Source organism: Ailuropoda melanoleuca, chromosome 4 (assembly GCF_002007445.2).
Source record: "Ailuropoda melanoleuca isolate Jingjing chromosome 4, ASM200744v2, whole genome shotgun sequence".
Classification (NCBI taxonomy): domain Eukaryota; kingdom Metazoa; phylum Chordata; class Mammalia; order Carnivora; family Ursidae; genus Ailuropoda; species Ailuropoda melanoleuca.
The window spans coordinates 120,252,373-120,274,561 of NC_048221.1; the positions used below are offsets into that span (position 1 = coordinate 120,252,373).

General features: G+C 47.8%; 1 protein-coding gene across 1 annotated transcript in view; it reads left to right on the forward strand.

Moving 5' to 3' along the window:
• CAPN13 (calpain 13) overlaps positions 1-21,682 on the forward strand; it is a 78,060-nt gene extending 56,378 nt beyond the window's left edge. Inside the window, exons 14-23 of the mRNA XM_034659684.1 lie at positions 825-861; positions 1,220-1,276; positions 4,238-4,295; positions 4,381-4,439; positions 5,988-6,056; positions 7,928-8,003; positions 10,031-10,159; positions 11,298-11,353; positions 11,942-11,999; positions 20,654-21,682. Coding sequence (XP_034515575.1) covers positions 825-861; positions 1,220-1,276; positions 4,238-4,295; positions 4,381-4,439; positions 5,988-6,056; positions 7,928-8,003; positions 10,031-10,159; positions 11,298-11,353; positions 11,942-11,968 — 568 coding nt within the window. The 3' untranslated portion in view covers positions 11,969-11,999; positions 20,654-21,682. The remainder of the gene's footprint in view (positions 1-824; positions 862-1,219; positions 1,277-4,237; positions 4,296-4,380; positions 4,440-5,987; positions 6,057-7,927; positions 8,004-10,030; positions 10,160-11,297; positions 11,354-11,941; positions 12,000-20,653) is intronic.
• The last annotated feature ends 507 nt before the right edge of the window (positions 21,683-22,189 follow it).

Here is a 22,189-nt window from a genome sequence, read left to right on the forward strand (position 1 = left end):
GGGGGGGCCATTGCTCACTGGATGTGCAGAGTTACATGGGAGGACAGAGGAGAGGGACCCACCTCGGGCAAGAGGGATTGAGGAAGGCCTCTTGGAGAAAATGGCATTTGAGCTAGTCCTTGATGGAAAACATTATCTACTGTTTAAAGGAAAAGGTAGTGCGGGTAGAAAAAAAGCATGAGCAGAAGCAGGGAAGTGGGTGAGCACAATGTCAGCCATATGCCCAGGATGATCATACATGGCATGCACGGCAATTGTCTGAAATATGACCAGAAAAGGGGGCGGGGTACGTCAGGGAGACAGTGAAATATGGGCCTGAAAGAAAGTCCAGTCATGGAGAGTCTTTAGTGCTAAGTCAGTGGTCAAGACTGGGAACAGCAAGTATACGTTCTGCTGGGCACCTTATCCCCTGTGGGGCCTGAGGCAGACGTCGCTATAATCACGGCCATCTTTACAGTTGAGCATGGATGCTGCCTCAGTCCCACATACCAGATGGCCACTGTACCACCAGAGCTGGAACATAAGACAAAGCGTATCTGCCATCTTGGCAATGGGGGTCACTGTACCTGTATCTGGTTGTGAGAGAAGCCATTTGTTCAATACTTTGAGGACCAGATGATGGCCAGTCAATAGACTGGACATGTGGTTATGATGCTTACCTGTCTGCTGTCATGGCTGCCCACGTCACATCCCAGTGTGCTGAGGGCCCTTCACTCAGATCCTTGTTGTAAATGTCCAGTGCCATCTAGGGTGTCCTCCATATGCAAGCTTCCTTTAAATAGTGAGCCATTCATCCTTGTCACACTGTTTCCCTGGTTTTCTAGGACTCTGGACGGCAATTTCAACCTTACAGCACCAAAGGTAGGTATGCGAAGGTTTGATTGGCAAGCTTCATTGGCCACATCCTAGTCCTAGGAAAATCTGTCTCCTTCTTACCTCAGCACTGACCAATGAAAACAGAGACACCATAATGGGCTGATGATGGATCAAAGGGGCAGGGCAGAGGGGAAAAGACCAAGCCTCCAAGGTCAGGCTGGAACTGATCATCTTCCTTCCACAAATTTTGGTGCTCTCATTCCCCTACAAGTTTTATCTGATTGCTGGATGAAGTCTCTGTCTCAGATGCAGGCGTGGGGAGTGGTTCTTGTGCCTTTGCTGTACCAGACAGATAGCTTCATTGCCCAGAAATTTGATATTGACTGTTTTCCCTTTGATCCAGGCAAGTCTTCTGGAAAATGACTCCCAAGAAAGCATCTTCCGCAAATACGCTCAACAGGTATAGTACTTTGCCCGGGGACGAGTGATGGCGGGACCCCAGGCCCTTGTCAGGATACAGGGAAGAAAAGTGACTTGGTGGGTCATTTTATCAAACTCTCTCCCTGGATGTCTCCAGAACTGATCTGGCTACCAAGCCCTGGAGAGAAATAGCACCCTACCTGGGCGACATCTGGGCTGGAATGCAGAGCTTGGTGAGGGTGGGGCTAATGATGGAAGGGGGGGTATTTTAAATTCTTTAAACAAGTAATTGGCATTACCCTCTGAAATCTTTCCTTCTGCTCTGCCACCTCCCTTGGCATCATTCCTCCCAGGAGCTAGCCAGCTTCAGAAAACACCAACGGTGTCTTTCCTGCCAAGCCACCTATGTGCACAGAGGATTTTCTTAATGGTTTAATAAACCGTTATAAAGAACTCCTTGACTTGCCAGGATAAAAACAGCTGCCAAGGGCTCTGCACAATGGGCTTTTTGCCAATAATAGTCATGTTGGTTTGGGAAGTGCGAAGTGATAGATATGACCATGTGTACCATGCCAGTCTTGGGCCAGGCGGAGGCCAAGGACAGGAAGGATGCCAGGCATTCAGAGGGCTAATAGGGTAACTAGGAAGCAGCTTAAAGGGAAATGATTCAGGCAGCCTGGGCCCAGAGGGAAAAGCAAGGAGAAATGAAGAATGTGCCTGTCGTGAGGGGAATGTGTTTCAAGGAGTCGCTCAATATGGACCTCTTTGAAATCAATATGGGCCCAGGATTCAGGTCCACATCCAGGCTGATTCAGAAGGCACTTCACTTGATGCAAAACAAGGTTTGCCCAGATGATTATCCCCAGTCTGTGAGCTCCCAAAGGCAAGGATGGTATCATATGCATTCCTTGTCCCCAATACGTCATTGTCCTTGGCCCAGAGAAGGTGCTCGATCTGCATTGAATTAAGACAGATTAGCTCCCCCAGAGCAGATGTCCAAACTCAGTTTACTGCCCCGAGGCAATCAGCAGGACCTAATCAGGATACCTGACACCAGGCTTCGTTCAGGGGCAGATGGCAAAATCCTCAACGTGGTTCATGCACCTGCCCATCTGAAATAAAAAATACAGTTTGTCATATGACAAATGGTACAGATTCCCTCTAATCAGGGTTTTTCCAAACAACCACCAAATGTCTCCTCATAGAGGGTAACTGGTAGTCCAGATGGGGCCTTTGTAGGAATTAAAATAAAAGACATATGCAGCTTTGTGCCAAGGTGCAGAGCTCAGAAGTGAAATAGACTGACCTTCACCCCCTTTTCACCCCCTGGCTGAGCACCCTTGAACAGGGCCAACCTGGCATCATTCTGCACAGCCTATGAACTATCCTCAGAGGTTGTAGCCTCAAAGGAAAGGTGAAAGCAAAATGTGTGCGCATGCACTCACTGAGTCCTCTCTTAATCTCTTGTATCTGTTTAACCAGCCTTAAGCAAACGCAATGACACGTTACCACTACTGTGAGTTACCTTCATCAGCCATGACAGTGGTGATGGTGCTACAACCCAGCCTCTCAGTCAGGTCGTGTCCATCTATCCATTTATTCAGTTGGCAAACAGGTACCAAATACCTAGGATGATTCCAAGTACCACACTAAGCTTTGGGAATGCGCAGCATCAGTCCTCAGGGCCCCTGTGCTGAGGTGGTGGAGACCAACGTGCAATTCTTTGGGTATTCGGTTAAGGCAATCTTCATCTCCATTCCTATCCTCATCTCCTCAAACATTTTGGTGCAGGTCAGGGACTGTCCTAGGGTAGAGACATGCAGAAGGAAGGAGACAGGGCCCACGTCCTAAAGCTGCCCTCTGCTCTGGAAGTTAGGTGCCATGATTCTTTTGAGGAAAAAACTCTGTTGATAGTGGGCACACAGCTGAATTTCCTGACATAACCCAGCCAATGAGACGTGGGAGGGATGGCCCGAGGGCCAACTTCAAACACTGGCAGCATGTTTTTCTCAGGGGCGTTAAAAGGGGTTCTCCCCTGAGGACAGGCTGTAGAGCTGCTTCTGCTTTTAGTTAGGTGGTGAGGCCAACCCTGGGGACAGCATGTGTGTGGGTCTGTGGGGTGCCAGTTCTCTGGAGAACCTGAGACACCTTCTTCACCTGACCCAGTCCCACTCTGCAAAGCCCCCTGCTGAGGGACCTCACTCTGGCACTTCCCCCGTGTGCAGCTCTCCCACAGTGCTGAGGTCCCATCACCCCCGCCCCCCGCTTTTACCAACCTGCCTGTGGGAAATGGCCCTGCGCAGCACTGCTCTGCCTCTCTGTGGAGTCACCGTGAACGATGACCCCCATACAGCCGCTCAGTGTCCCTAGGAGAAAATGGAATGCAGGTAACAGCTTCAGAAGTTCAGGCTGAGAAAAGTGTCTCTCCCCTCAGCCTCCTTTGCTTCCTGTTTTTAATCCAAGGAAAACCATGTCTTCCTTTTTGCTTCAGTGGCGAGGAAGACTAATGCTCAGTAATGCACTCAATTAGAGCAGTTTCTCTTAGCCTAGATCCTGGCACTTTCATTTCTGTCTGCGCACGCGTGCACACACATGCTCACACTCACACACTCAACAGTCCTCTTTTCTCTCCATCCCTTTCTGGAAGCAGACGGGGAAACACACCTATAGGGCTGAGTTGATTCACTCAACAACACTTCTCCTGAGGGGCTCCCAAGTGCCAGGTATGGGGGGAGGAAGCAACTACGACTTTCCATCCCATGATGAAGGAAGAGCGAAATGTAAGGTGACCGCCACGTGGTATCAAACGTCCGGAGTGATGAGCACTACAGACGTTCAGGGAGGGAACGTCACCATGCCGTGGAGCAAGTGGGAACGGCTTCAAGACAGGCTAGATGTGCTCTGGGTGGGCACAAGGGCTTGGAAGTCAGAGTCAGGCAGGTGTGCCCCTCAGCTCCTGGGCACTGATGGGATTCCTGCCTTCTGCTCTTGTTTGGTGCAGGGACTGAACATGGATGCCACCCAGCTTCAGAGCCTTCTCAACCAGGAGCTCCTGAAAGGTAAGGTCAGACCCACAGGCCTACTGGCCCCACCCTCACCCCCACTGCTGAGTCAGCCACACCCCCAACATTTCCATCCTTCTAGGAACTCCAGGGGACACGTTCTCTTTGGACGAGTGCCGGAGCATTGTGGCTCTGATGGATGTATCCTTTGCAGTCCCTCCTCCCCTCCTCTGGCAACTCTAAGAGCCCATCTGCTCTGTGGGCTTCCCTGGGGGTCTCATTAGGACATTAGGAATGCTTTTCACTCGCAGTGTTTTCTCTTCTTCAGTTCTAAGGGCTCACCGAAGAGCCCAGGTTCCTGTGGATTCTATGCTAACTCGCTACCTCTCCCGAACAACCACAGCAACAATGTCGGTGGTTATCATTTGTCAAGCATCTTGGCTTGCTGAGAATAGAACTGGGATACCCTTTTCCTTGTAGTCCTTGCAGTATAACCCCTGTGACGTAAGAAGTGTGATCCATCACACAGAGAGGAGTTCAGAGAGGCTAAGCAGTGTGTTAAGTAATCCCACAGCCAGTCAGAAGTCGTGCCTGGATTTGACGTTTGCAGCCTCCAAATCTGTTTCCTAGCGTCATTCTGCATGGCCTCCTGGCAGCACCAGTGGGGGCTGTGTTCCACCCACCCATCCCCTTTCCACTGGCTGAGTCTTCCCTCAATCCCTTGTTCAACAAGCCCCAACTCAGTCAAGAGAACCACCCCGAAACTTGGAGAAAACGCCTCAGTCTACACAGCAGCCGTACCCCATTAGTGCTACCATGCCCCAGCTACGTCTGTGGGGGCCGGGGTGGGAGGAGTCCGTGGGCACCAGTGGCCGGGCTGGGAATCAAACCCCGGGGCTCCTGACTCCTGTCCTGACTGCCACCTCCAAGGAGTCATCCCCTGCCCGCCCCCAGAGAGACTGGCTCCCAGTTGCACCCTGTGACCCTCCCCTCAGTGTGTGCAGCCTCCCTGGAGTGAGACCGATCCGGCTCCTTCACTGTTAACAAGGCCCGACCGGGAATGGGAGGCTGGCCACTGTTGAACAAGAGCGCTTTTCGATGAAATCATAAATCAAGCCCTGTCTCTGCTGGCCCTCGTTTGGAGTCACTTGGGGACACTGCCCATCCCCCGCAGATGAATCAGAAGGGCCCCATGGCCCCCCCACAGCCCCAGGGTAACCCTGGGGGAGGTGGTGTCCACCAGAGCCCTGCAAAGCAGACAGGTCTGTTCTACCCCTCCTCCAGCCCACCCACCGCTCCCCTCCAGCAGCTCAGAGATAGATTCCTTTCCTCGCGTTGGCTCTCGTAAACCCATCGTACTGCTATAGGGTGACCAGGGCTGGCTCAGGTGCATCCTCGTGCTGCTTTGGGGGTTGCAATGACCCCTCATGGTCCTCCTCACTCTCCCCTGCTAGGGGCCCCACTCCACCCTGTGCAGGCTGTGTTCTGGGCTCTCTCTTCCCCTGAATGCACGTGATGTTGGCCCCCTTTGCTCAGGGCATCTTTCTCCTTCCAGTTGTCCATTTCCCTCTGTAAAATGAAGCTAAGCCAGGTCCCTCCAGACACAGTGGGGGCTGGCTGGGGTGCGGCCACACCCAGGTGACACTGGGCTGACGGTGCTGCTAGTTGATGGATGGAAGTGCCCCTGGCTCTGTGGGCGGGGCCTCTGCTCCCCACGCGCTGCACGGTCCACTCTTAACTCCCCACCAGCTGAAAGTGAACGGACGGCTTGAGCAAGAGGAGTTTGCAAGGCTGTGGGGCCGGCTTGTCCACTGCCAGGTACCAGCATGTTCTCTTTGTGTCCCGTTTAGCAAATTTCTACTGGGTGCCCCATGTGCACAGAGTTGAGGGCACTAAAGAAGAGAAACCCAGCCCTGCCCTCAAGAGGACTCACATTTTGTGCAGGGAGACCACACTCACCACTAGAAGACACGAGGCAATGCCCGAGCACGTGGCAGGGTGAGGGGTGCTCTAAGAGACTGAAGGAGAGAGGGGTCACGGTGGACAGTAGCTAAGACTGCCAGCCAGCATTGCCCCTCCTTGTCCCTCCTTCACCCCCGGCTCCTTGAGACATTCCCCCAGGGCTCTGGTTCATCTCGTTCCCTTCCTGTCATCTGCCAGATACGACAAGATCACCCATGTGGCCTGTGGCCTCAGTGTGGCCTCCCCATTGTTCTCAGGACAAGGTCTAAGCTTATCAGAGCTGTACACAAGACCCTGGAGCTGGAACCTGCTTTGGGGTCCAGGAGGAGTCCTTGGACTCCTCCCACTCGCTCCTGCAGCCCCCAGCTGTGGCACTCAGAGCCTGGCCAGGACCGAACTCCCTGATGGTCCAGCCTCAGGAATCTCTTCCCTGGGAGGCCTCGCCTGCCCCCAGGCCCGGTTACATCCCCTCAGCTCCTAACACTTGAACCCACAATAATAAGGGTTCTCGTGGGGCTATCCCCTGATGTATCACCTAGTCCCTGACTTGGGGGATGCACAGGGCATTATAATGGCTGATATGTCCCCCCCACCCCATTAGATTGCAGAGCAGGGGCGCCCTCACGTTCATCTGTTTCCCCAGCACCTATTTAGTGTCTCGTACACAGCAGGCAAGCAAAAATGCCCAACAAAGGACCAAACTAATGAATTAGTGAATGAGTGAGTGACTCCCAATTGAGGGCTTTCTATATACTCACCAAAAGCCGCATAAGGCCGGAAAACGTTCTTGGGCTGCTATTTCACAGTAATCGTTGCCCCTGTGGGCCTGGGTCGCGCACCTGCTGGGGGTTTTTGCCTTGGAACAACTCCTGTGGAGTGGCTGAGCAGAGGCTCAGACGGGAGCCCGAGTCCAGCCAGGGGGCAGCTGCATGCTTCCTTCCAGCAGGTCACCTGCCCGAGCTTCCATTTCCCACCTGGGGAGGGCCGGGCTGATCAGGGCTCAGGTGAGAACCAGGGAGAGGTAGAAAAGTCTGGGGTGCACAGAGAGCCGCGCTGGACAAGGCTGTGTTAGGGCTGCTACGTCCCACAGCTGGGCCAGGACCCGGGACGTGGTCTCCACCTGCCTGCTACACACACTCACGACCGTGCAAGGCGCCCTCCTGAGCTTTTCCTAAGGACGTGCTCATTGACCCCTAGCAGCCATCCTGTGAGGCAGGTACTGCATTTGGCGCTGTGCTGCAAGTGGGGAAACTGAGGTCTGGAAAGATGAAGTCACTTGCCCACGGTCACACAGCTGGTAAATAGTCGAGCCAGCATTTAAACCCAGTGGTTTGGTGGCAAAACCCGCACTTTTAACCACCAGCCTCTGCAGAGTCTTGAGAGAGCTCTATCCCTTCCGGACGCAGCAAGGTGCCACGTGTCAGGAGCCCAGTCTAGGAGGTGGCGAAGGACAGAAAGGAGGTTGGGAGAGAGGAAGGTACGGGCCTGGGAGAGGAACCCACAGCCCCACCGTGGGTGGCCAGGGTGGTCGGCGTCACCAGGTGGCGCCCACTGCTGCCTCCCCGGGGCCTTAGCGGAGCTGCCTCCGAGTTGGGCCCACTCAAGGTTTATTAAAGCAGCCTCCAGGGATGGGAAAGGGATTTCCAGGATCTCTGTCTTCCCAGGACATCCTCTGCAAGGTGGGCGAGGGCACTCACATGCACTTTTTGCTTCCTTTCTCAAATCAGAATGTTTTCCGGAACACCCAGCAGCGCTCTGGAGTTTTCCTGAGTTTGGATTTGCGGAAGGCTATAAAGGATACAGGTAAAGCAAGGGGCCCCTCGGAGCCATCATGACTGGGGCCATGGTGATGGTGGGGTGTGTGTGTGTGTGTGTGTGTGTGAGAGAGAGAGAGAGAGAGAGCGAGGTGCACGTCGCTCCCATGCCGTCGGCAAGGCTGGCGTGTCAGAGCTGGGTGCTCAGGAGAGAGCAGGGCGGCAGCCTCCATGTCCTCCCCTGGTTTACCCCAGCCTCTGTGGGCCTCCAGGCTCACAGCTCAGACGCCGTCCTTCCCAATCTGGGTTCTCGTGTGCCAGTAAATTTTCCCAATTGCCTTTTGTCTCTCGACAGCTGTGCGTGGCAATAACCCCAGGTCACTGAGCCCCTCCCAGAACTGGAGCTGGCCTTAGGGACCTTCCATCTCAACCTCCGGGCTGTCAGGGTTAACCCCTGAGAGCAGGTGGATGTGCTCTCCTCACAGAGGGTTTGGAGCTAAGTGAAGTCAGATGCCATCTGTCTGCTTCAAGAAGGCAGGAGCTTTCAGTCCTGGGATGGTGATAGGGATACCGTAGGGCGCCTGAGAGCTTCAGGGTTCGGGGAGAGCTCGTGCTCAGGTCATCTCACTTGATTGTCTCCACTACGCTCTGATCAGGAGTCCTGACCCGCCCTGTGCCAGCGGCGGAAGTGGATCGCAAGCAGGTTAAGTCAGAAATCTGCCACCTTCCTTGAAAAAAAATGTAAGATCAGAGTCCCCCAGGTAAATGCTGGAAGGAGAGGCTCCACAGTTCTCTCTCCCGGGGCCCCCGGCCCGGAGAGCAGGGAGAAGCCTCTTCCTGCCTTAGCGCCTGTCCTCCCCTTAATTCTTCCTACCAGAGAGCAGGGGTTCTCAAACTTGGGTGTACTGGAATCCCCTGAAAGCTTGTTAAAGCAAAAATTGATGAGCCTCGTCCCTCATCCAAAACTTCTGATTCAGGACGGCTTGGGTGGGGCTCAAGAATTTGTATTTCTAAGAGGTTTCTACGTGAGGCTGATGCTCTTCGTCTGTGGACCACACTCTCAGAACCCGTGAATAGCTACAGCAAAAAAATGAAATCTTTCAGGAGACCACACTAATGACACCGGAACAATAAAAGGGAGGCAGAGAATAGTTGGAATCCAACTAAAAAGTCTTTAAGGACCAAGCAGATAACGGAAAGGGGCCATGGAGCTGAGCATAAGAAAAGGGTGATTTTTTGAATGTGGTGAGCTGGAGAGTGCATGACCTATGTAACGGCATTTCAAATTCATATTTTATTAATGCTGCTGGAGAAACAGAATGTGTCTGGTGCACAGGGCCCATAGGCCACCAGGCTCACCCCCTTGACTGACGGTTTGGCTTGCAAGGTTCTGCTGGCCCCCAAGGCTTGCAGGCATGGCCGTTCGCCAGTTAGCTGTTGTCCACTATGGGGTTGGTGCCTCCCGGAGCTCATAGCTAAACACGCAGGACAGCCAGGCCCAAAGAGAGCAAGGTGCCTGTGTCTCGCCCACCTGTGGCCACCTTCTGACTGTGGTCTCCTCTCTGAGGACCTGCCTCTTTCCTGACCCGCCAACTTAGGACTGAATCTCCCACTTCCAGGGACCATACTTGCTCACACTGGCAGCGTTCACATTGTAGACGCACAGGCAGTCATGGGGTCGGGGAACGAGGTGGTTTCATGAGGTCACCAATGGAGAGAGGCCTGACAGAGGCAGGGCTGGGAGCAAACTCCAGGGGTCCTGGAAGCCCCCCGTACACATGGAAATTATCCGATGGTGGCAAAGGCTAACGTGTCCCCAGAACAGTCAGTGTCTTGAGTATCTTGAGTTGGTATCTGGCCAAACTCCAGAACAATGTCACCAGGGCCCAGCAGCCAAGAAGGAGGCAACTCTAAAGCCATTAAAAATAGGAAGTGGAGTGAACTGGACCCTGAGCCAGACTGAATAAGAAAGAGTGTTGGAAGGCACCACTCCGGGCAGGCTTCTCAGACTTCGCATGTCAGAGGACCGGACCTGCTCCCAGCTCCTCCCACTCACTAACGCACCCCGCGGCCCAGACTTCCTTGCAGGGACCTCCGTCAGCGACGAGCTGCTGGAGCTCATGACCCTCCGGTACGGTGACAGCAGCGGCAGGGTCAGCTTGCCTAGCCTGGTCTGCCTCCTGTTGCGGCTTGAAGCCATGGCAAGTAAGTGTCACCTGGGTGACATCCTGGAGACCTTCTCAGTGACCAAGAAACGTAGGAGAGGATCAGGAATGCCCTCCTGCCCCAGGCCCAGATGGCCTCAGTAGCAGGGTGGGCTGGAGTCGTGCATGAGGAGCCCTTGCTCCAAGACGCAGAGCCAACCTCAGCCTGTGTAATGGTATAGTCGGTCTGGGTCCCCTGGGTCCCTTTTGTACTCTTTCTGTCCAGGACATTCCCCTATCCCAGGTCTCTCATTTCCTCATCGCCCTATTTAGTGCGTCTTTTAGGAACAAGCTTAATTTAACTCACTGTGTCCCCTCTCCATGTTGTTTACAGTTTAAACCTACACTGTAGTCTTGCAATGAATGATTGGGGTCTCTGCTGAAGGAATTCACACACGAGTGAATAGGTGGGGCAAGGGGGGTTCCCAAGGCTCCAGAAATTCAACTATGTAGGTCAGACATTTGGACACTTCTTAACAGCCTACCCCTTTTCTTCAGTGAAATCCTATATGAAACCTCAAGCCATAATATAGCCCAAGAGTTGTGTTTGGGTAGAAGTGGGGCCTGGCCTTATCTTAATCCTCACCCCGTCCCTGGCATGAGTCTGTAAACCCCACAGCTCTGAGCCAGGCGGTTAATAAAGACTGAGAGAACAGAGTCAGGGGAGCATAAAAGAGAAGGGTGAGGTATAAACCTCCAGAGAATTCTCAGTTGGACAAGGGAGGTTCCCCAAACTGTGCCCATAGAATACTTTATTTTTTTTTAATTTTATTTGAAAGAAAGCACAAGCAAGGGGAGCCGCAGGCAGAGAGAGAGGGAGAAGCAGGATCCCCACAGAGCAGGGAGCCTGATGCGGGGCTCCATCCCAGGACCCTAGGATCATGACCTGAGCTGAAGACTGAGCCACCCAGGTGTCCTACAGTATGCAGAAGGGTGCAGAGTGCAAGGACTTGAGAAGAGGGAGAAGCGTGTGTGGGCCAGAGCGGTCCGAGAGCTGCCCCACAGGTGTGGGATTTGGCTGGGAAGAGACAAGGAGGAGGGCTGGGCACACTGCAGAGAGTGAAAGAGTACTTTACGTAGAATCACCATATTTGCTTTTATGTCTCTTGACCTGTCCTGATTTCTCTCCTCCTCTTTAGAGACTTTCCAGAACCTCTCCAAGGATGGAAGAGGACTCTACCTGACAGAAATGGAGGTGAGGTACCTTCCTCTCCCAGACACAGGGCACAGTCCCAGGCCACCTCTCCTCTCCTGATTCCAGGGGGCATTTTTCTCCCTGAGGATATTGGATGGTCTGTCAAAGGCCAGCCAAGCTGCCGGCCCCCCTGCCTCCAATTACTGCCTTTATATATTGCTGGCTGCCAAGGCTGCTTTAGGATCTTGGCAGACAGATTTTATTTTTTTCCAATAGCTTAATAAAGCAGAGGATTATGTGGGAGTCATAAATCCAAGAGGGAACTGAAAAACACCTGCTGAGCTCACTGTACATTAAACTTACTCCCAGTGAGCTTTAGAAAGAGCCTCCTGGCCCAGCCAGCTGGTCAACCTCGGCTGGCTCAGCCAGCTGGTCAACCTTGGCTATCCCTCTCACTGCCTAGCTACTCAGGGAGTAGTGAAAGATAGGCTGTGATGGGGGCTTGAGACCTCCTGCTGGGTTGGAATTAGCCAAAGGTTTGATAAGACTAGACTCAGATCTTTCAAGGGAGGAGGGTATCATTTGCCTTGCTCTGTATTAAGCGAACAAATTTTAAACTATGTTATAATGATGATGTTTGTTTTTCAGTGGATGAACCTGGTCATGTACAACTGAAGCAAGGAGTGGAGCAAACCCCAGAGTGCAGGTAAGACATGGCAGCTCTAGAATCCTTTCCTTGTGATGAGAACTTTTACAATTTACTCTCTTAGCAACTTTCAAATACATACACAAAACAGTATTGTTAACTCTAGCCACAGTGCTGTACATTACACCCCCAGGACTTAATTATCTCATAACTGGAAGTTTGTGCCTTTGGATCATCTTCACCCATTTTGCCCACCACCCCCACCCCCAACTTCCGGCAACCATTCAATCTGTTCTCTGTATCTATGAGTTTTGTTTTGTTGTGTTTTTAGATTCCACATATAAATAAGATCATACAGTATTTGTCTTTCTCTGATTTATTTCACTTAGCATAATACCCTCCAGTTCTCTCCATGTTGTCACAAATGGCAGGATGTCCTTGTTTTCTATGGCTGAGTAATATTCCTTTGTATTTAAAATGTATTTTCATTATCCATCCATCTACTGATGGACACTTAGGTTGTTCCCATTTCTTGATTCTTGTAAGTAATGCTGCATGAACATGGGTACATATAACTTTTCGAGTTAGTGTTTTGTTTCCTTCAATAAATACACCGAAGCAGATAGTTGCTGGATCATATGATGGTTCTATTGTTAATTTTTTGAGGAAACTCCATACTATTTTCCACAGCGGCTGCACCAATTTATATTCCCACCAACAGTGCACAAGTGTTCCCTTTTCTCTACATCCTCACCAACACATGTTATCTCTCATCTCCTCTGTAATAGCCATTCTAACAGGTGTGAGATGATATCTCATTGGGGTTTGGGTTTGTCCTTCCCTGATGACTAATGATGTTCCATACCTTTTCATGTACCTGTTAGCTATTTGTATGTATTCTTTGGGAAAATGTCTATCAGTCCTACTTGACTACTTTGCTTTTGTCGCTTTTGCTTTTGGTATCAAATCTAAAAAGTTATTGCCAAGATCCATGTCAAGGAGCTTATCCCCAGTGTTTTCTTCTAGGAGTTTTAGGGTTTCAGGTCTTATATTCAAGTCTTGAATGCTTTTTTAGTTGATTTTTGTATGTGGTATAAAATAGTGGCCCAGTTTCTTTTTTTATTATTATTATTATATTATTATTATTATTTTATGTTAGTCACCACACAGTACATCATTAGTTTTTTACATGATGTTCCATGTTTCGTTATTTGCGTACAACACCCAGTGCTCATTACAACACGTGCCGTTCTTAATACCCATCACCAAGCTAACCCATTCCCCACCCCCCTCCCCTCTGAAACCCTCAGATTGTTTCCCAGAGTCCACAGTCTCTCATGGTTCCTCTCCCCCTCTGACTCCCCCCTTCAGTTTTCCCTTCCTTCCCCTAATGTCCTCTGTGCTATTCCTTATGTTCCATATATAAGTGAAACCATAGGATAATTGTCTTTCTCTGCTTGACTTATTTCACTTAGCATAATCCCCTCCAGTTCCATCCATGTCATTGCAAATGGTGGGTGTTCATCCTTTCTGATGGCTGAGTAATATTCCATTGTATATATGAACCACATCTTCTTTAGTCATTCATCTGTTGAAGAGGGTCTCAGCTCCTTCCATAGTTTGGCTATTGTGGACATTTCTGCTATGAACATTGGGGTGCATGTGCCTCTTCTTTTCACTACATCTGTATCTTTGGGGTAAATACCCAGTAGTGCAATTGCTGGATCATAGGGTAGCTCTATTTTTAACTTTTTGAGGAACCTCCATACTGTTTTCCAAAGTGGCTGTACCAGCTTGCATTCCCACCAACAGTGTAAGAGGGTTCTCCTTTCTCTGCATCCTCTCCAACATTTGTTGTTTCCTGCCTTGTTAATTTTTGCCATTCTAACTGGTGTAAGGTGGTATCTCAGTGTGGTTTTGATTTGAATTTCCCTGATGGCTAGTGATGTTGAACATTTTTTCATGTGTCAGCTATTTTTATGTCTTCTTTGGAAAAGTGTCTGTTCATGTCTTATACCCATTTTTTTACTTGATTATTTGTTTTTTGGGTGTTGAGTTTGAGAAATTCTTTATAGATCTTGGATACCAGCCCTTTATCTGAAGCGTCATTTGCTAATATCTTCTCCCATTTTCTGTCCGTTATCTTTTGGTTTTTGACTGTTTCCTTTGCTGTGCAGAAGCTTTTTATCTTGATGAAGTCCCAAAAGTTCATTTTTGCTTTTGTTTCCCTCGCCTTTGGAGACATGTCATGAAAGAAGTTGCTGTGGCCAGTGTCAAAGAGGTTACTGCCTATGTTCTCCTCTAGGATTTTGATGGATTCCTGGCTCACATTGAGGCCCAATTTCATTCTAGAATTCTTAACTTGAAATTCCAGAGAGGAAAGGCAATCACTCATCGCAGGAAAGGCTAATGTGTGGAGCAACAGAAATGATCAGACCCTGGGGAGATGAGAGCTGGGTCCAGCTGTGCTCTACCATTACCTCACTATGCAGCTGTTCACACATCTGTAGGCATTAGCATCTATACCTCTAGCAGGAGTGTGCTGAAAAATTAATGCCTATGTCACATTTCTTCTATGTGTTTATTTTCAGGGAATAGACCTTAGAGATACATAGCCCACACCTCACGCTACTATAGCAGAAACCCCAACTGTGTACCTTGAAATCAAGACACAGTCATTCTCTCCATAAAGAAATGCTATTTTAGCATAAATATTTCCCGATGAACTCTTGGTGCATCTTAACGAACACAAGTTAACAAACATTGCAAAGATCAAAGTTAATTAGATTCACCTGTATTTTGTTGAATTCCCCTTTCATTTCTTTTTAAAAATAGGGCATGTGAATATTTCCCATTTCCAGTCTGCCTGATTCCTATTCCAATCGGCATGATTTCTAACGTCAGGAATGATTCTTCAATTGTATCTTTAAGCGAATTCAACATGCAGGACCTAAAGCCTGAACTTTTGAAATAACTGGACTATTTCTCATTCTTTCTCCTATACAGGGTCCCAATCCACTCTTAACTAATTTTTCTACACTTCCTGTTCTGAACATTAGGTAAGAAGGAAGTATAATATAAGATGCAAGGTTATGTGTGTTTCAATCTCTTTCACTAATGCCTGTCATCATCCCTAAGAGTACTCCCCTGTCTTCCTCATCAATCATGGCCCTCTGACATCATACTCTTAAAGTAAATCCATTCACTCTTGGCTGATGGGTTGCTGTGCAGAATTGGAGGCAGGAGAGTGAAGAAGTTCTGCATCCAAATCTACAAACTCACTTTCATCTATAACCACCTCCCACCTTCCTCCTGTTACGCTAGAGGGCATCTGTCTCTGAGGGTGTTCTGGATCTCATTACCTTCCCCCTTCACAAGAACCCGATGGAATGAATTCTCTCCTCTGTGTTCTGAATACTAAATCTTCCTCTCTCTCTCTCTTCTGGAGTCTTCCAGTTCCCATCAAAACATGCTTATCTTTTAAATTTCCTCCCTCTCCTATTCCCTTGCAGCCACAACTCCATCTCCCCCCTTTACAGCCAAACTTCGTGCAAGAGCTAATTGTCTCCACATCCTCACCTCCCACTTTCCCCTCGAACTATTTCAATTTGGATTTCTCAGACACCGTCTCTTTCCCTGACTTTTGCATTGGCTCCCTATCTGACTTTCCTATATCCACCCGCTTCACTTGAGTCAATTTCCTGCAGTCCAAGCACACTTTTTAAAAATTCACATCCAATCACTGTACTCCCCAGGTTAAAACCCTCGATGTCTTCCTGTTACTATTTGAGAAAAATCTAAAGTCACGAACGCGGCCTGTATCATCTGGCTGCTGCCCACTTACCTAACCATAACTTATGTCTCTCCTTCTTCCTGTGCTCTATTCCCACCACCCCAGCATTGCCTCTATTCCCTCCAGTGTTTCATTCTTTTCACAACCTCAGGTCCTTTTCCCCTATTGTCTGCTCAGCCCTGGGGTTAGTTACATAAGTCCTGATCCTTTGGGTCTTAACCCCATTGGGTTCTCATATTATTTACTCACTATCACACTACCCTGATCATAACATTCAAAACTCTTTATCGTTGTTGCCCACTCCTAACATTTTTTAGGGTGTTATTGAAATGTGATTCACACATCATAAAGGTTATCCATTTGAGATGCAGAGTTCAGTGGTTTTCAGTGTAGTCACAGAGCTGTGCAACCATCACCACAATATAATTTTAGAACATTTTTCATCACCACACAAAGAAACCCCATGCCCAATAGCAGTCGCTTCCTATGTTTGCCCCACCCCTCTAGTCCTGGGAAACCACTCATCTGCTTTCTGAATCTATATTGCCTATTCTGGACAGTTTATGTAATTGGACTCATGCAACATGTGGTCTTTTGTAACTGATTTCTTTCATCCACATGGTAGTATGTATCAAGACTTCATTTTTTTTAGTGCTAAATAATATTTCATTTTGTAAATATACCATCTTTTATTCATCCATTCATCCATTGATGGACATTTATTCAGGTTGTTTCTACTTTCTGCATATCGGGGAGAATTTTGCTGTGAATGTTTGTATACAGGTTTTGGCATGGATGTGAGCTTTCATTTCACTTGTGTGTATAACTAGGAGTGGAATTGCTGGATCATATGGTAACAATGTTAACATTTTCAGGGCCTGTTTTCCAGAGCCACTGCACCATTTTTCATTCCCACCAGCAGTGAATGAGAGTTCTGACTTGTCCACATCCTTGCCAACACTTATGATTGTCTGTCATTTTTATTATAGCCATCCTAGATGGTGTGAAGTGATACCTCGCTGTGGTTTTGGTTTGCAGTTCCCTGACTACTCGTGATGTTGAGCCTCTTTTCAGTGCTTACTGGCCATTTGTGTATCTTCTTTGGAGAAATGTCTAGTCAGGTCCTTTGTTCATTTTTAAATTGGCTTATTTAACTTTTTGTTACCCACTTGTGAGAGTTCTTTATATATATATTACATATTCATTCTAGTTACAAGTCCGTTATCACCTATGTGACTTGCAAACATTTTCTTCCATACTACAGGTTGTCTGTTAAGATTCTTGGTTGTATCATTTATAGAACACAAATTTTTAATTTTGACAAAGTCCAATTTACCTACTTTTTTCTTGTGTCACTTACGCTTTTAATGTTGTATACAAGAAATCATTGCCTCATCTAAGATCATGAATATTACTCTTGTGTTTTTCTCCTAAAAGTTTTTATACTTTAGCTTTTACATTTAGGTCTTTGATCCTGTCTGAGGTAATTTTTGTATGTGGTGTGATGTAACATCTTCGTTCTTTTGCAAGGATATATCCAATTGTCCCATTGCCACTTGTTGAAAAGACTATTCTTTGCCCCATTTTATTGTCTTAGCACCCTTTTCAAAAGTCCACTTATCATAATCTAAGGATTTATTTCTGAATTTTCCATTCTGTCCCAGTGATCTATATGTCTGTCCTTGTGCCAGTACCACACTCTATTGGTTGCTACAGTTTCGTAGTAAGTCTTGAAATCAGAAAGCATGAGTCTTCCAGCTTGGTTTTCTTTTTCAAGTTTGCTCTGATACTTCTGGGTTCCTTGCATTTACATATGAATTTTAGGATCAGCTTGACAAATTCTGCAGGAAAAAAAGAGGGGGATTTTGATAGCAATTACATAAATCTGTAGCTCAATTTGGGGAATATTGCCAGCTTCACAATCTAAAGCTTTTTGATCCATGAACATGAGATTTCTCTCCATTGTTTTAGATCTTCTTTAATGTCTTCCAGCAAAGTTTTATTGTTTTCAATGTAGGAGTCCTGCACTTTTTTTGTTAAATTTATTCCTAAATATTATATATTTGATGCAATTATAAATAATTTCATTTTCGGATTTTTCATTGCTAATGTATAGAAATAAAATTGACTTTCATACATTGATCTTATATTCTGCCACCATGCTGAACTCATTTATGAGTTCTGATGGTTCTCAGGGGATTCCTTAAGATTTTATACCTACAGAGTCATGTCATCTGTAGAACTACAAGTAGTTTTATTTCTTCCATTCCAATCTGGATGCCTTTTTTATTTTTCTTACCTAATTTCCTTGGCTAGAACTTCTAGGACAATGCTGACTAAAGGTGAAGGAAGCAGACACCCTTGTCTCCTTGGTGTTCCTGATCTTGGGAGAAAACAGTCAGTGTTTTACCGAATATAATGTTAGCTGTGGGATTTTCATAGATACTGTTTGTCAAGCTGAGGAAGTTCCCCTCTATTTGTAGTTGGCTGATTCAACACGCTTTTAATTACCTGCTTGATGTCTCTATTCCCTGCTGGACTGTAAGCTTAGAAATGTCTTTTTGTTGCTATCTCCTTAGCACATAGCAAAAAGCATAGCACAGAGGAACCACTCAATAACAGTTTCCCAAATGACTGAGAGAAATTGCCCTTTCAGGTTTGTGTCTTCCTTTGTTTGTTCTTGTCCCAATTTTTGTAAATGTTGTCTTCAACCCAGTTCTTCCTGTTATCGGCTATTTGTCTAGTTTCTTACCCATCAGGATTACTGGAAAGCAGATAATTAACATTATCTTGTTATAATCTCTAGTACATCATGACCTATATTTTTTATAGAAGGCTTATTGTCTGACCTGTTGATCCTCTTACCCTTTTGAAATCTGCTTTCCTGAGTCCAGGGCACATTTCTTTTTCCGTTTTTGTGTTTTGTTTTTTTAAGATTTTATTTATTTATTTGAGAAAGCGAAAATGAGAAAGTGAGAGAGAGAGAGAGAGCAAGCAGCAGAGGGGTAAGGGGCAGAGGGAGAAGAGAAGCAGACCCACCGCTGAGCAAGGGAGCCCAATATAGGGCTTGATCCCAGGCCCCTGGGATCATGACCTGAGCCAAAGGCAGACATTTAACCAACTGAGCCACCCTGGCACCACCCCACCAGGGCACATTTCAACTCTGCCCAACATTCTCTTATTTTGCTACTACAAAGTCAAAGTTACTTTCTTCCAGGATTTCCATCACTCCCAGGTTAGCAAAGAGACTCTCACTATTGGCCAACATCCAACCAAGAGGAAAATTCCCTCCCCTTGTTCATTTGGCCTCTCTGGGAAATGAGGCTGTCACTAGAACAAGCAAAGGCCTTGTCAGATGAGCTAAGTGAGCTTCTCCCCAGAGGTTAGGGTTGCTAAAGCCCCCTCATCAGTCTGCTTGGACCCATCGGGCAAGCTGGCATGTACTCCCATTGGGAGAACACTTCTGTTCCTCTCTCTCATCTTCAACCCATCTGTTCTGCTCTCACTTAGTAAAGTAGGATATAGACATATGCAACCAGACAACTCTTCTTCCTCCCCTCCCATCATACCTATTTCTTTTGAATGAAGCATGTACCCTCGTTGTCCTCTTGCAGGCCATGTTTATGTTAAAATTGTTTTAAAGTATCAAGCTCATGCTTTAAAAAATGCTAACACCCAGTGTATTGGTATATGGTGCTTGGAGAATTAAGGCTGTGTTGATCTTAACTGATTTCAAGTCTAGAGGTTTAATGTACTGTAAGTCACACTCTGCTGAGAGTTTGTCTAATGCCTTCCACATTCATGTTGGTCTACTCTCAATATGGTAGCAAAGTGCCTCAGTGTAACAAAGTTATTATTTATAACAATTTACCACTATATGGAAGTAAACTATCCTGGGGAATGGGCCACTTTCTCCTACTCTGCATGAAGGTGGCAGTGGTCTTAATCTTGCTGATCTACCAACAGCAGTTTTCTCCTATCCTAGTAAATCCATCTCTCCTGTCCTGTAGACCAAAGACATTCTTTTTGAGAGTTGGGAGTCTGGATTTGCCTCTAGAGAGGTGAAACTCCCTACCTGCTCTGGCCAACATACACTTGGTGATTACTGTAGAACCCAGGGTGTCCAGCCTTCCAGATCAGGCATTTAAAGAGAACTGTATCCAACTAGAAAAAATGACTTGCATACTCCAAGGGCATAAACCACAAGAGAGGAAAAGTTGGCATCCAGGAAACAAGATCCAGCCCTGGTCCTTCACTAGCTAGGAAAGTCCTGCAGAAAGAGAGCAGAAGAAGACCAACGAGGAGGAAGAGTGATCTTTGGGAAAAATGGAACCCGTAGTTTATCTGATTGCTTAATCCTGGGTAAAATTGTGCTCAGAAGGATTTTAAAATTTTGCTGGAGAGTTTTGGAAGAATTATTAGGATAATGACATAGACTAAGCAGATTTTTTAAATGAGGCAATTATTAACTCCTGGAAGAATAAAGAGTTATAGAAAGAAAGAAAAAAAAAAAAGAAGTGATCCTAGAGTATTTTTTTCACTCAGCAGTGAACAGTACATACATAATTGTAATAAACTAAAACTTGAATATTGATTTAACAAAAAAAGATGTGACATAAATTTATTGAAGAAAGGAGGGGAGAAGTGCAGGTATGGAGTGGCTCAGGCACATGCCAGCCCAATATTCCAGCATAAGAAGTTAGGCATTTAACATTGACAAGTCCAGGGATAACCGTGCGGGCATATCACTTGGAAATATGGAGGTACGCATCAAAGAACGAGTCTGGAGAGGGGAATTTAAGGCACGAATGGGACAGGGAACTGCCGTTTTTCTTCCTGCCTTGTTATACTATTGGAGTTTTTAAATTATATATATTAGGCTGGACTTTTCTAGTTTGCTTATTTATTTTTCATTAAACAGACTGAGACAAGAGTTTAAGACTCAAGAGAAGAGGAGGGAGATAGAGAAGAAGAATCAAGTCTTTACCACGTGGCCAGGAAAGTTGGCTGACTATAGTTGTAGAAGAAATATCCATACAAGAATATCACTTGAATCCAAGAGATGTGCACATGAGAAAAGCCACCCTTCTACGGGAATCCACAGCCAGCAGACCAGCATTCTGCCGGCCCAGAGGACAGGGCTGTTGTCATCCTAGCTGCTCCTGGTCTCAGCCCCTCCAGCTTGCTCACTCCAGCCCTTGCCCGCCACTCTGCCCCAGGCACTCAGGCGCTCAACGGGCTGCAGTGTGGACTAAGGGCAGAGCACCTGCAGTGGCTGCCTCCAAGGAATTTTGGAGAATGAGGTGGAGATACTCCTGTCCACTGGGTGGCCATGGGTGTGATGGAACAGGTCCAGCCTCAGCAGCACGGGGTCCATGTGCTTCCTCCATTGTCTGCTGGTCCCACACAGTATCTGTGGGAGCGGGTCCAGGCCTCTGTGTTCCCTCAAGGGAAGGAAAAGCTTCTTTACTCTCCCCTGGCCCATCTGCATTTGAACATCTGTGTCTTTCTCTAGGACAAGCTCCCAGTGCTCGCTCAAGAATCTGGCTGTCCTTGCAGTGGGCGGTGCCGCCCCCATGAATGTGATGCGTTGAAACCTGCCCTGCCTGAAATATAGTCAAAGCTGCCTTCGAGGAACCTGGGCCACGAAGGGGTCAGGCTCTAGTAAGGCCGAGGTCACAGAGCAGGTCCTCTGACTACGTCGGGACACCAGCCTGGGATGCCCTGGTTGATGAAGCAGATGTTCTGGGAAAAAAGGGGGAGAAGATTCATCTCAGCCCCTTCCCTCCGGTCCAATTCATTTCTAGGAAAAGCCAGAATGAGCCAGTCTGCCCACCCACAGGGTGCTGGGGGGTGACCTGGGAGCGGTCCGCGGGGTGTTACAGAACGATCATACTTCTCGCTGTCTGTATCCTGATTGTTTCGCAGCCAAATGGCAAAATAAAACACAGTTCCCATAAAGGTCTTGGACTCTGTGACAAGCAGGATCATAATTCTGGATTAAAAAAAAATGGGAAAGGAAAAACCCAGCCAGCAAGGCAGGTATCTCCCTCCCTCTTCATCTATAAAAGTGTCTCCAGAAGAGCGTGGCCCCCTACAGCAGAGAAGTTTCCAGAGAGTGACCAGGCCAGACCCCACTCAGGGGAATTTGCGGTTTGAGAACGCATTTCCGGAGGCATTGCCCAGTGGCAGAATCCTTACAAATACGTGTGTCAAGGGGGCAGGAGGGTGGAGACCTTCTGAGCGGACCCCATCAGAAGGCAGGTGGTATGGGGCAGAGGTACGCCACGGCAAGCACCCACGCTCAGAACAAGGTCAGCATTTGGAAGTGGGCACATCCTGGCACGGAGAACAAAGGCAGCCAACTAACCTGTTGCAAAGAGTTCGTGATCATTTCAGCAACTATGGCAGGACAGACACACAGCAAAGCTTGGGCCAGGTCATTTTGCCTCCAGGC